The sequence below is a fragment of the Ptychodera flava genome, chromosome 14 (assembly GCF_041260155.1).
Source record: "Ptychodera flava strain L36383 chromosome 14, AS_Pfla_20210202, whole genome shotgun sequence".
NCBI classification, from domain to species: Eukaryota; Metazoa; Hemichordata; class Enteropneusta; family Ptychoderidae; genus Ptychodera; species Ptychodera flava.
In genome coordinates, this window is record NC_091941.1 from 33984493 (window position 1) to 33998696 (window position 14204).

The window sequence follows — 14204 nt, forward strand, 5'->3', positions numbered from 1 at the left end:
CCTCTTTACTACAATTCGCCTTATTGAACACAAACTAAAATGATATAAAAGAGAGAGTGGTTAAGACTGTAGGGCTCACAGTATTGAGATGTTTTCGAATTCCTTACACCTGGCAAGTTTTCTATGAGTCTTGCCTTTGAATAAATTGACCCAATGATCACAACTTCCAATTAAACTCAAATAAACAGTCACTGTCAATAAGCACTAATGCGAGAACTAGGACTTTGGACTGCCCCTTTAAACAAAAACGAGATTAACTTACAATGATATTGTCGGGCAGATGGTCTGGTGAATAATTCCATTCTGGTGCAGATATGCTACAGCACCACACAGTTGCAGGGCAAGATAAACCCTCTCCCGTAAAGAGAACTTCTCCTAAAATGTACAAGTGGATTGAAAGATTACAAATTAGTTTATTAATATGCCCATAATGCACTTGTTCCTCTTCCGAGGTCTTGGCTAAAAACACTCGCTTTCGTTATGACGATGAAAAATCAACATAATTGCACACTGAAAGAAAAAATACTTAATAAACACGATTGAAACTAATTTGGGATAATTGGGTGGTGAAGTAATGTCGATTTCATCGACAAACTTAACCTCATCTGCTTTTCTTTTTACGTTACACACCTGTGTTTATAAGTAATTTGTAATATTGCAACATTCAACTATAGGGCACCTAACATTTTTTAGAAATTTGAAAAATATGAAAATCAAATTAACCCAAATTAGTTCCAATCGTCTCAATAGTAGACGATATTTTTCGGATGTAGAGAGTATAATTTGAGAGTACCTCTACGAAGTAGAAGTATAGTTTCTAGGAAGGATAAGTATTTTAATTTTCTATTGTGTATGCAACTTCTGAATTCTTCTTACCAGATCGCCACTTAATCTCAAAGATTCCATGTCATCTCCGTAAGGGATATCGTAGACAAGTCCATAGTCATCGCCATCAAGGCGTGTCACTCCGTGAAGACAGGGGAAATTTTCATGACTTGACACTTTACTGAAAATTGAAGATAAATTCACTTATAGTACAGATTCAGAGATATCAGCTAGTCAATTGTTTCTAGGAGTTTGTGTGGTCTTCACCTTGCTTAATATATGGATGAAAATTAACTAAATCACAAGATGTATGATTAGCTGCAATAATTGTAGCCCTCGGGCCTCGCGCTGGCTTTTTTTCCGTGGTGGCCGTTGAGGGCCACCGCGACAACAACATGACATTAGCCAACATGAAAAGTCAGCACATGGCCCCAGGGATTGCAGTTAGGGTCCGAATTTTTATTTTTATATAATACGATACAGAGATAAAAATAAATTTAAAAATGATGTGATAATTGTTTAGTTTAACACGATAAGGAAGCAGTTCAACGAGGTTGTGGCAACATCCATTATATGAGCTCTTTACCTTACAATTGCTCCTTCACGTTCCAGTGATCCACGGTCCAGTAATGTTACTGCAAACAAGTTATCATCAAGATTGAGATTGGAACTGTGACATTTCAACAAGCGTGTGTCCTTGATCACCTTATAACCATTAAGGGTTTTCATGTCGATTACCGGCAAGCCTGTAAATAAGTTACAACCAACGAATATCAGAAGATTTCAAATGACTCGGTGACTCTTTTTATCAGTTTTGTCGGTTTTCCTGGGAATCTCGTATTATCATGCGTACTGTCTATATAGCCGCTTGGTTAATTAAAGCCCTGGCCAAAAGAGATACAGTTGTCAAACTCGATGCAAACGTTGTCGAGTGTATGTTTTGGGTTTTCTTAAAGTTAAAGACATGTTGACTTGTGCAATAGGGCTGATCGTGATTATACATTTATTATTAAATATGGAAATGCCCATGCACGTGGCACATGCAAAACTTTGCTTCCGCCGACATGAATACTGGCAACTTTCATCTTTCTGCATCTGTTTCATTATATTGTGGTCGTGTCTTTTGTCTTATAATTTTAATAGTTTCATTAAGAATCATGGTGGTCCCATTTTCACTAAGTTTAAGAATCTTTTCTTGTATTTATTTGTGTATTCTAAGGAAGGAACTCTGACTGACGTCATCAAGAATCAGGCTTGTTTGAACATAAAAATCACTTCGTATGACAGAACTTTGCTTTACATCACAATGAAATTTCACAACACTATGTTGTTAAGTTGATTCATGTTACATTTATATCGGCTCAGGCAATTTCTCCAGTTGCCATTATTGTGGCCACTCAGTTGCAATTCCAGAAGCACCTTCATGCGAACAAATACATAACCGTCAAATCGAGCATTTTATCTTCAATTAAGATCCAATCCTTCATTACATTTACAGAAAGGAAAAACGGTTTACGGTAACAAAGTCATTTTCAAGTTCCGTAATCATATTGAATCTTTACCTTGAAAAGTAGATTCGGTATCAGTGAAGATATTTTTGGATGGCACTATGGATTTATCTTCGTCAGAAGTCTTCACTTGGTGTAATCGAGAGTTTACAACAGTCATCGGCGAAAGAACTATTTTTGATAGAATAAAAAAAGAACCTGTAAGTGATTAGTATGAAACATTCCCTCATAGTTGCCTCGATCTGAATGAAAATGGTGTCCTGCGGAATAAGTTCACAGAGTGTATAACATGGCGATCATGAGCTCGTCCACTCAACCAATAGTTATGTCGGAGAAGAGTATTCGTGCAAACCCTAGAATTATAGGGTTTGCACATTGACTGTTTGAGAAAATTGCTGTATTCGCATGGAAACATTGGAAACTGGCAGGCGTTAAAATTTATTAGATGACACTCACGTTTCTTATTCCTTGTCGAAATATTCAAGAAACTGGTACCAAGATTGATGCCAGGTCTTCGTGGAATTCGGGTTTTCTTACTGCTTTCTTCGCAGTTCACGACTGAACTGTGAAGGCAGAAACGAATGAAACGTTATGTGATCGTACAGCACGAATGCATGAAAGTGGATGTGCATTATCAGTAAATTCTTTATCCACAATGTTACAATATCGAAAAATATGAAATGGATTTTACAAGACAGAAACACGATTTGTTACCTTTCGTGTTCCACGAGGGTCCTCACATTGAGTCGCTGATAAACACAAAAGTACGCCGAAAATATTCCCGGCGGTCCGTCTGCAGTTACGTGCGACGCTACGAAGTCGCTCTCTGCTGAAAACCATTGCTTCAGATTAAAAAGTCGTAAAAACGTGTTGAAATAAGTTGAAGGAGACGCTGAATGTTACACAGCCAGTGACGATATCTCTGTGCTTATAATGTTTGTGTTCTACGTTGACGTGACGACGATTAATGGAACGTTTCAGAGCGACGAACGGTGATTGGTCAAATTCTTTGGAATTTCTGACGCAGGGTATCGAACGCCGATTTGCCGAAAGTTTATAACCAAGCTAGATCTCGCGAGATGTCAGCCCAGCATCGTTGGTTTTCTCACTGTGCTTCAATGTATTTGTCGTTTGATAATATTATGCGAGCTTTTATCAGACTGAGTGTTGCATCTATTTTGTAATACGTTTGATTGCCTAATTCGCCAAAGCAAGCAAGTGTAAGTTACTTATCTGCGGACGCTGTCACCAGATTACGACCGGATTAACTTCGACAAAGTCAACAACGAACGCACCAGCAAGGGTCACAGTGGACTGTTAATAGACGCAGCACAGTGATAAAACTTTGCATAAGATTGTCAAAGGACAAATACACTACACCGTGAAGGAGAAAAAGAAATCTTTGCAAAACCGGAGCTAACATAAGACCAAGACACCGAAAAGTTTGGAAGTATGTCTTTATTGGCATACATATTATATTCAAACTTATTAAAATAATATTAACAATAGCAACAATAAACCTGTGCTGAGACCAAGACACCCCTACGCCCGTCCCCGCCCCTGGGGACGGACATGTAAACTGCCCCTGTGGCCCACTCACTCTATCCGTCCGTCCGTCGATTTATCGTTTGCATACACTTTTTCAATACAGCCAGCTTGTTTCATTCGGAGCATGGTATGTACAATCCATACGGCATCGGGTCCGGACGGTCATCAGGATTCTGGGTATCTAGGCACCTTGACCTGTCAATTACTTTATATTGGACCAGTTATCGCGACCACGTGTTCATATTGAATAGGTGGAGGTAATCAACGTAGAATGTGCATGAGATAACTGACTTCTGTAAGAATCAAATTGCAATCGTGAATACGATGCAGAGTCAATGGCATGGTAAGTTATTTTACAGAAATCAGTAATTTAATGCACATTTTATAATATATAACTTAATGTTGATTATATCCAAAATCAACTGGCTTATTTATAACTTTGCATACCATATACATTATTTGACGCAAATGTCAAGACCCTTCTCACTATTCCAAATCAATAATAATGAATCTTAATAAGGCTGTCTAGTGACAAGGTTAACGAAACTGGTGGGATCAATCAACTTTGGACACCAAAGAGTTTTAATCAATTATTGTATCGTTTACTAACCTACAAAATGTGTACAATTCAATCCACAAAGTCTATTTATCAACACTGTACACAACCTTCGATATGAAAACGTTAAACATACCTGTCAAGTGAAGCAATGTTTTTAGCTCGGCTGTCAGCGACGCGAAGCTTATCAAATAAGCTGATTTTCCGTCGTCGTCCGTCCGTCGGTCGTCCGTCGACAATTGCCTTGTCCTCTGAAACCGCAAGTCCGATTGCTTTGACATCGTGGTGAAAGTTGCATATTTGAATATTTGGATATTTTTTGCTGTTTTTGGTAAAACAATCTTCTTCTCTAAAACCGCATGTCTGATGGCTTTGAAATTTGATATGCAGTTTACTTAGGGTGACGTCAGTTAGAATTATTCAAATCGTCGTGAAATATGCAAATTTGTATTTAACGCCAATTTTTGTCATTTTGTTTCGTTTTGACAGCTTTGATGTGTGGTATACATGTTTATAGGGTTGAGCGAAATGTGATATATTCAAATTCTGATGAAATCTACAATTTTGTAATGTTGGGGCAATGTATGCCATTTTTGGTCAAAGAATATGTTTCTCAAAATTAGTGTTGATATTTGCTATCGTATTGCTATACAGGTTCCAAGGGTTATTTCAATGTGATATATTGATATAATGATGAAATCTGCAATTTTGTTTTTTGTTGGCAATTTTTGGTAAAAAAAAATGATTTTCAAAAAGCTACTTGTCTGATAGCTTTGTTGACGTTTTCTTAGGGATGATCTCAATGTGATATGTTCAATTGCAGCTATTTTTGCCATTTTTTGTCTGGCCACTGAAATGAGCTATCAAAGATTTCCACCTCATTCATCAACGCATGTGTCTCAAGTATAGTTATTCTCTACATAACACCGTGGGTCTCTATCGGCCGCCAGGTAACTTGTTTAGAATTGTTGTCGTAGGTATGGATACATTCTCATCAATCGCAACTAAGGATATTTGAGCAACAACCATGATGCCAAATACAACGTACAGTGATGCGAAAGTAAGATTTTAAATGTCCTAATTGTTGACGTATTTCTCAAATCTGCAAAGACGATACTCATGCAAACTATAGGCATCCCTGTACCACGTCTGAAGACTGCCCATGCATGTATTCGTATGAAGCCGAGTTCATGCAGTCTCTTCGCAAATTGGGATGTAAAAGGATTGTAAAGTGTTTTAATGACACTCAGAGATCTCTTGATGATCTCATTAATTTAAACAATCCTAGTGTATCATATTATTTGCACATCATTGCCAAGATGACCTGGAAATCCAACTCGAATTGAATGAGCGTACATTTCCTGTCTTATTTCACTACTGTTTTTATGCTTATGGCCCTTTCGACACATATGTTAAAGCTGCGACGGTCACCACGTACGTTTAGTATTGTAAAATGGAAAATTTAACTAGAAAAGACGTTTTGCAAAATGTACGCTTATTACTTATTAAAAATTATACAGTGTCCTCGTTTTCCCTGTGATTTCGGAAATGAGATACTCCAATTTGTAGATGCACCTCGGTAATATGAAGATCTCACCTTGATTACACTTATATCTGAAGTTGAAAACTAGCAATATTGTAGCTGCCTATTTACATACTTTAATTCACCCACACACATTTCGGAATTGCAAAGGTACATCTTTTGCTCTGTGGACGCCGTCTGTATCTTCTTTGTAGTCAACAAATCTGGTACTGCTTTACGACAATAACAGTCATTGATAAGTCACAGTTCTTTAGAGTCAGCCTCGCTTTCATTTCCATAATGAATATGACTGACATTGGTCACTTGGTGGTCTTTGCCCTTGTATTCGGACGGTCTACACGAAGAAGAAGCCGAACAATCGTATGTATACATGATACGAAAAATTCAACTCTTGTAATTCCACCGCAATTACACTTTGCTAACAGGGATGTTCAGTTAATTATAATGTTCTGCAGCTTTTCTGATGATATTGTTCAAAGGCAGTTATGATATATATATATATATATATATTATAATTATATAATATATATATATATATATATATATATATATATATATATATATAATATATATATAATATCAAAGCATACAGATGTCCTCGTGGGAAATAACAGTGCTCGATGCTAAGCTGAGCGTTATGGATAATAACACAAATTATGAAAGTACACAGTAATGAAATCTGTACTTATATATAATATATATAATATATCTGTGCTATATATATATATATATATATATATATATATATATATATATATATATATATAATATATATATATATATACTATTAAAAGTAAACTATTCATAAATACACTGCAGACTGACTTACCGTACGCATCTTGCAAGCAGCAATGGGTCGACGGACTTGATATATCCTTTGCGAAAACATACATTAATGATTTCACTGACTACAACACCTGTCACTATGGAGACGGAAAAGGCGTAGGCAGCATACATTATAAAAGAAAGCTAGAAAGAAAAAGCATATATATGTTTATATCCGGAAAATTGATTAAGCTTGGAGTATCTGTAGAGTGTAAACAAATGTTCAGTAACATGTGAATGAATGCCACTGCTGGTTGATTTACCGTACGCATCTTGCCAACAGTAATAAGTTAAAGGATTTGATATATCTTTTGTAAAATTTCAGTATTGAGGAAATCAACAAGAATGTTTGAAAACTAATGAGTCTTCAGAACCTCTAAAAGGCAAATAAACCCTGGATAGTATAACTTTAGGCCGACAAAAAGGATTTGTTTCTGGTCCTAGTAATTCAGCAAAAGTGATGCGATTTACTTTTCTTTTTCTTCTCTTTTTATTCGTAACAATGCTGGTTTGTGTTATTGATGCAACAGTTGTATCACTGGTTACAAAATACTTCCGTTTTCTTTTTACAATTTTTGGCCATGCATCATAAAAACTTTGAATTTCAGTCAGCCACCACATGAAATTCTGACTCACCCAGAAATTTTACGAGAAAAAACACATGACGCGCAGCTCCTAAAATGAATCGCGCGCGCTGACCAGAAAAAATCTTTTTTTTTTTGCCTTACCCTGTATATTGCAGGCACGTCTTCCGAGGATCCTTGGTTGACAAATGCGCCGAGAGAAATCCACAGTCCAAAGCCAAACCCAAGAATGGTTCCAATAAGTGTTCCACTGCCGCATACGTAGGGTATAAAGAAAGATGTCTTTGTAGTTTAATACAGGTCATTTTATTTTATTTCTATAGACTGACAATGACCATCTACTGGCTGTTCCTACAGACTACTTTCGGCATTGAAATGGACAGGGTAAGGTATATATCTGATCACGTCGCAGTACGGCTGTTTTCTTCACGTAACTGTCCAACTGTTAGCAATTTACTGATAACATATTTTTACATTTCATGAATGAATTATTGAAATACATAATTTCTTCGAACAGTACGATGGCATTTTGACAGCATGGTATGTATAATTTTCAACTAAAGGTTAGCAATATCACTCACATTCCATTAGCCCTTCTGTAGAGCATTCCGAGGCTAAACGCTGCAACGATCGGACCGCCTGGAACTCCCAAAATTGTTGTGCCAAGGACCAATAGGCTGGCAAGACGAGATGAAACAAACGCCAAACCAATCCCGATCAATCCGTAAACACAAGCTGCATGGGGAGTAAGTAAATAAGAACTCAGTTAAAATCGCATCGGATTCATTATATTGTTCCGCCGTTGCTAATGAATATGAAACTCATCAAGTATAAAATTATCCTTCATCGTCGACATCAGTCATCTACCATATGATTTATTTTGGTTGTGTTTGTTTGTTTTTTTGCAAAGAGCTATTTTAATAGCTTTAATACAGGGCTAGTTTCCAAAGGATACTCTAATTAAAAATAACAATTCTCAATGTTTTCATGAAATATTCACATTTATAGTTTCGAGAGTTTTCTTAATTGATCATAATTTACACTTTAACTCACTCAAAACCTTCGAAACTGCCGTGTCACGTCTATCGTTAGTGTAGATCATCTTCCCTGACCTTTGTGCCTTCCACTTACGAAACGGTTTGATGAAGTCTTCTAGAGTGACAGCAGTCAGTGCGTTTAAGGAAGAAGACACTGAACTGTACGTGACACAAAAGCGATGAGATTACTTATCTGACAAAAAAAATCTTTGCATTTCCATGTGATGACAAAGACGATATCCCTGAAGACGTTACTACCATAGTTACCCATTCGGTACTCTTTGGTAGTACAATAACTTTTTTCACAGAAATCTGTTTCAGGGGTGTTGTTTATATTTACAGCCTTCCAGAAATCTTGGTGTGACACACAACATGTAATCAGTAATATATAACACGTCCCTGATCACATTACGCTACTCCTCTTTTATATGCATTGATATTCTTTTACATTTTGTAAACACTGAACTGAACTTAATTCTTTTAGGGATTTACAAGCATTACAAAAAAACTCTCCCTAAAGTCTCACCTTAAGGTTCCAGCGAATAGGGCAGCCACAAAGAGACCCTGTATTCCAGATATCTGCCCAAGTTGTGAACTCACAAAATATACCAAAATCTGTTGACATAAAAATTCCCGTTAACACTGTCATTTCATAATTGTGTTTTGTTTCCCATGTGGAGAGAATCAAATTGGCCCGTATGCTGACAAATATCCAAATATAGTGAAAATACCAAGATGAGTGTTCAAATTGCGTGTTCGTGAAGCTACAGAAAACAACAATAGCAAACTTACCTGGTCGGCAGTATTGAAGTTTGGTTCATAGTTGGCGTCACTATCTCCACTTAAGGGGAAATCTGGAATATCTTGTGTTGTTGAGATAGAAAAGAGCGACAGTTGAAACAATTTGCAGATTGTTTTCCTACTCCATTAGCACGTTGTTTGTCTCACTTCTCTCAAAAATGCAGTCAGATTAAAAAATGGCCTGATATTCTATAGTTCTATATAGTACGGGGAGATTCCAGCTTAAAACTTGCAGATGACCTTTCCTAGTCCGTCCAGACAGCGGTCAAGGTCATAAGATCCAAAATGGTCTGTAGAATGTTCACCATAAATTATATGATAGGAGCGAGATTCTAGTTTAAACTTGCAATTGACATTTCTTTGTCACTCTAGCCAGCGATATCTGCGTATACATTACGTCATACCTCGCTGGAAATGGCCTATAGAAGAGCTCATTTACCGTGTTTACACTCGAGGGTTTGTTGGGTACATCGCTTGAAGATGAAATGCAGGATTGAAAATTGACGATACAAATGGAGTACATATATTTCTGTCACATTGTCCACATTTGAGGATGTTTCCATCAAACTGTATCGTTAGCATTTGCTCTGTGAAAGGAGTCAGTTTGTTTCGTGTATTACCTGTTGGCGATGTTACATTAATAGCCATCTGAAGGGGCGTAAAATCATCTGTAAAAAGGATTGAAAAGCACATGTCGTGCCATTAGATTGCGATAAGTAGTGAGCAGATTTCTTTGTGACTGAATCCCTGTGTTTGTTCATACGTGAATCTTAAGACTTGAAAAAAGTTGACCAAAATACTGAATTTCATATCATTTTGCTCATCAAACCAAGGCGATTTGCTCTTATCTTATATTTCTTCTTATCTTTTCTTAAACTCTGCTGAAGAGTATATTTCACATGGTTTTTTTCAATCTTTAGTTTAACATGCTATCATAGTAGAGATGCTTACTATTATAATAGGCAAAGAGAACAAGTCCGGTCAAGTATAAGGTACTATGGGTAAGATACAAAAGTGGCACGTTTATCAGTAGACTCCTGCAAAAGAAAACAAAAATAGTATGCAAGTCGACTGTATGAATAATGACTCTTCTGTGACTCTGGGGAAGATCTACTGTGTGATGGACTATGAGATCGTATAGCTTACGGGATGGGTTTTTCAACAGATGATGATAAGCGTAATATATAATGATGATGATAAGCGTAATATATATATATATATATATATATTATATATATCCCAAAACAATCTCAAGAAGTATGTAACTCCTAATAAATGTGTGAAAAAGTCAGTATGTATAACATTACGCTAACCTGTGCACACATCATCTTAGAGCAATTTATTTCCATGTTACGGTTGACCTTTAAGGGAAGTAGCTTAATTTTCCTGCATAATTTCCTTCTTTTACCCTGTGCATGGTTAATGATCCTGTATACATTCAGCTTCAATTGGTACATTGTCTGAATATGAATGACGTAATCCTAAGCACGGCAAATGTGGAATACCAAATCAAATGGATTTTCCACAGCAATTGTATGGGTTCAGAGAACTTTATCATATTCTTTACTTACAGTTGTGAATGTTTTAAAGAAGGAATCGTCAAGTATCGCTGCACAGCTGTCTGACTGAGGTAGTTTGGAGAGAAACTGGCAGCTGCGCCTATGACGTTGCTCAGGAAGGATAGACGTTTTGTCGGTGACAGATCAAAGCTGTAGACAAACAGCAAAAAGCCAAAATTTATCAGATTGGATGCTTTAAAAAGACCAAAGAAAAATCTTACATCACAGAAATCAACACGATGGTTATATTTTGTAGGACACCTCGTGTAAGTGAATGTAGGGTCATACCGGATAAGAATCTATCCAGTACACATTACCCATCCGTCGAACTTCTTCAGAAACTGTAGATGTTTATCAAAGATACACTGACGAAGAATAATCAGCGTTTTGCCTTATTATATTCACTGACATTTATCTCATTATTATACATCTACCATCAAGAATAATCGAATTGTGCGTGCCCTAAAATAAGCCGTACGGAACGCCCGTTCCGTAACATGTACCGTTTCCGGGCACCCCATCCCCTGCGGCTGTATCTGCGCGTTCACTGTTGAACGGTTTCAAGGGACTCATAGGACAGGTGCCAGAACAAGTCTCGCGCCCGCTCTGTATGTACGTGTGTAGTGCACACACACACACACACACACACACACACACACACACACACACACACACACACCACCCTACACACACACACACACACACACACACACACACACACACACACACACACACACACACATATCCTAATCCAGAACTTGCAGAAGCGCGTCTGAGATAGCATTCCACACTTGCGCTATAAATCGGAGGAAACATTGTTGACGTTGCACGAAAACGGTCATAACTCTGACAATTTGATGTCCCAGTCACGAATATAAGGTGATAGTAATAAGGTTATCACGAAAATACCGCAAAGGATGCACTCGAACATTGGCGCCGCGCATCGCCCTTCGCTTCGCGTCGGGCGATACGCTGTGCCAATGTCCTCGAGCATCCTTTGCGATATTTTCGGAATAACCTCATAACATATACTCCGTCGTTGAACAAACACGACCTCTTAATGTTAGTCTTTTGATACTGAATGTAATCGACAACCAGGAAAGTCTTGGCGGGCGTTTGGTTTCGAAAAACGAGGGAAAATTCTCATCTTATTGGTGATCAAAACAACTGTTATTGGTGGAAAGTATAGCCTACTTGGTCGAGCTAAACAGAGTACTGAATACAAGTACTAAAACCCCCATAGAAAGCACTTTATCCTACCTTAATATTATTTATTAATGGTTATTTATGGCAACATTGCATTAGCTTCGCGAATCCTTTTTATTTGCCAAAACATACATACGTCAGGCAGGATACCCTTCGGGCGATTCACGCTTTCGTTCACATAACTCTCGCTATTATTTATTCACGTGTACGATAACAACAGCGAAGATTGCTACACTACCTAAAAACATCCAGGCGTCCGTTGTCATCGTTTATTCTGAAGACTTCTTCTATCCCACCAGTTTTACTGACACCAATGATGATGACAGTGAGAATGGTCGCAATGATAACAAAGAACTGGAAGACGTCGGTCCATATCACGCCTTTCATCCCGCCCTGTTATAATAAAACAAAAATGTATACATGTACCGCCTTTTGTAATAGCTTTGAATTGTTACTCATCTTGTTTCGCTTGAAGCTCGAAGTGATGCTTGCTGGGAAGGTTTCGCAAGATCCTTACTCGTGATACTAATCTCTACATGGAATGTAAAGTAGCGATTTAAATTGCATTTCTCGGAGTTAAGAAACCTGCCAAATGAAATTTTAGATGCTACCAGGGTTTCTCTGCTTAACATCTTCAAATTGTGCTGTTCGATAAAGACCTGACGCTGTTAACATTTTAAATTGTCCACAATAGTTTTGTACTGAGCCTCGTATATCATGATAAACTTTAGGATAAACGCAATAAACTTGCAAGTACAATGAACAACAAAATTTGACCTATTTTGTTTAATTGACTCGGTATGGCGATTGGCATTAGAATCATACTCAAGTTTAAACTCACGATAGCAGTGTACAAAGTGCCGAGAATCCCAGTGATGAGTAAGGTTTTCCAGAACTCAAAATCGACGACTGTAAGATAACAAGAGCAATTAAAATCCAAGACTACTTCACGTGAAAACATGTCATCTTTGCAACAACATTAATTAAATGTAGCGAGTGTTCTGCAGTTTTATTATGTGCTAAAAATATTATTATTATTATTATTATTTTTAATATTACTCTTTATTTATAGAGGGTAATCTGAGTTACAATTGAATTGTAATTTACATCAGAGCCCTCGTCAAGAAAGCAACAAATCAATACAGGGTAATTAATTATACATCAACAGAAAAAAAAAAGAAAAGATACAACTAAAGCATTTAATCCAGTGATGAACCCTCATTAATAAATTTTTGAAAAAGAAAATTGCGCAATTGAGATTTGAACTGCGATAGTCTTTCAACACTTCGGATTGAAATAGGAATATTATTCCAAATCGTTGTGGCTCGATAAATGAACGATCTCTGTCCCGTAGCTGTTTTGAAAATTGGAGCGTATAAATTCCTATTACTAGAACTACGGGTATTAATATTACTCACGTCAGAGATATAACGGAACTGGTGTAAGTAATCAGGTGCAAGCCCATTCAAGATTTAAAGGTCATTACAGCAATGAAATAATCAATTCGAAAGTCAATGGGTAGCCAATGAAGGCGAGAGAAAAGTGTACGTGTAGAAACTGTAATGTCAACACCTAAAATAACCCTGGCCGCTCTCTTTTGAAGCCTGTAAATTCTTTGTAAATTACTCTTTGTGGTGTTTCCCCATACAGTACAGCAATAATCGAAAACAGAAAGAAAAGTGGCATTGTAAACTGAAATAAGGACACTATGAGGAGTTAAAGGACGCAGCCTTTGCAAGACTCCTATTCTCATAGATAATTTCTTACACAACTTATTTACATGATTATCCCAACTTAGAGTACTGTCAATCTCAATACCGAGAAGGTTGTGACTGAAAACATTCGAAATCTCACAGTTGTTTATACATACATTAATTGTTACATTTGACTCTTTTAAATTTTTAACCTTCGGGTTTGACGCTACAATCATACTCTTTGTCTTCGTGGTATTGATGGACATCGCATTGTTGTTAACCCAGGTAGAGATAGGTATATAGATGTAGATATAGGTAATATGTTCGTATAAAAGTGCAAAGTTACTTAAGGGCGATAGGTCACTACACGTGCCCAGAGAAATACTTTCTTTTAACAGAAAAGGACCAACAAAAATCTCGAATTTCTTTATCGAAAAACGTTACTGCATAAGGCTACGTTCACAAAAAACGGTTAGGGGGGAGGCTTGAGAAATTCAGGGGGGATTCGAAAATTTTGG

At 37.1% G+C, this 14204-nt stretch overlaps 1 protein-coding gene across 1 annotated transcript; it reads right to left on the minus strand.

The window, feature by feature from the left end:
• Positions 1–3776: 3776 nt before the first annotated feature.
• On the minus strand, positions 3777–12988 carry LOC139150248 (sodium-coupled monocarboxylate transporter 1-like). Its single transcript, XM_070722493.1, has 12 exons — positions 12834–12988; positions 12231–12385; positions 10799–10936; positions 10179–10264; positions 9848–9895; positions 9219–9289; positions 8953–9041; positions 8443–8585; positions 7971–8124; positions 7534–7639; positions 6810–6949; positions 3777–6314 (listed from the first exon to the last, which is right to left on the minus strand). The coding sequence occupies exons 1-12, from the start codon at positions 12951–12953 to the stop codon at positions 6221–6223; spliced, it is 1344 nt and encodes a 447-aa protein (XP_070578594.1). The 5' UTR covers positions 12954–12988; the 3' UTR covers positions 3777–6220.
• Between the last annotated feature and the right edge of the window lie 1216 nt (positions 12989–14204).

Bases quoted from the DNA above. Each gene is read 5' to 3' on its own strand.
- LOC139150248 (XM_070722493.1), bottom strand. From the start codon at position 12,953: ATGTTTTCACGTGAAGTAGTCTTGGATTTTAATTGCTCTTGTTATCTT. The intron at 12,386-12,833 runs GTGAGTTTAAAC...TTATTATAACAG, and splicing joins GCACTTTGTACACTGCTATC to GGCGGGATGAAAGGCGTGAT. The intron at 9,042-9,218 runs GTAAGTTTGCTA...TTATGTCAACAG, and splicing joins ACTTCAATACTGCCGACCAG to ATTTTGGTATATTTTGTGAG.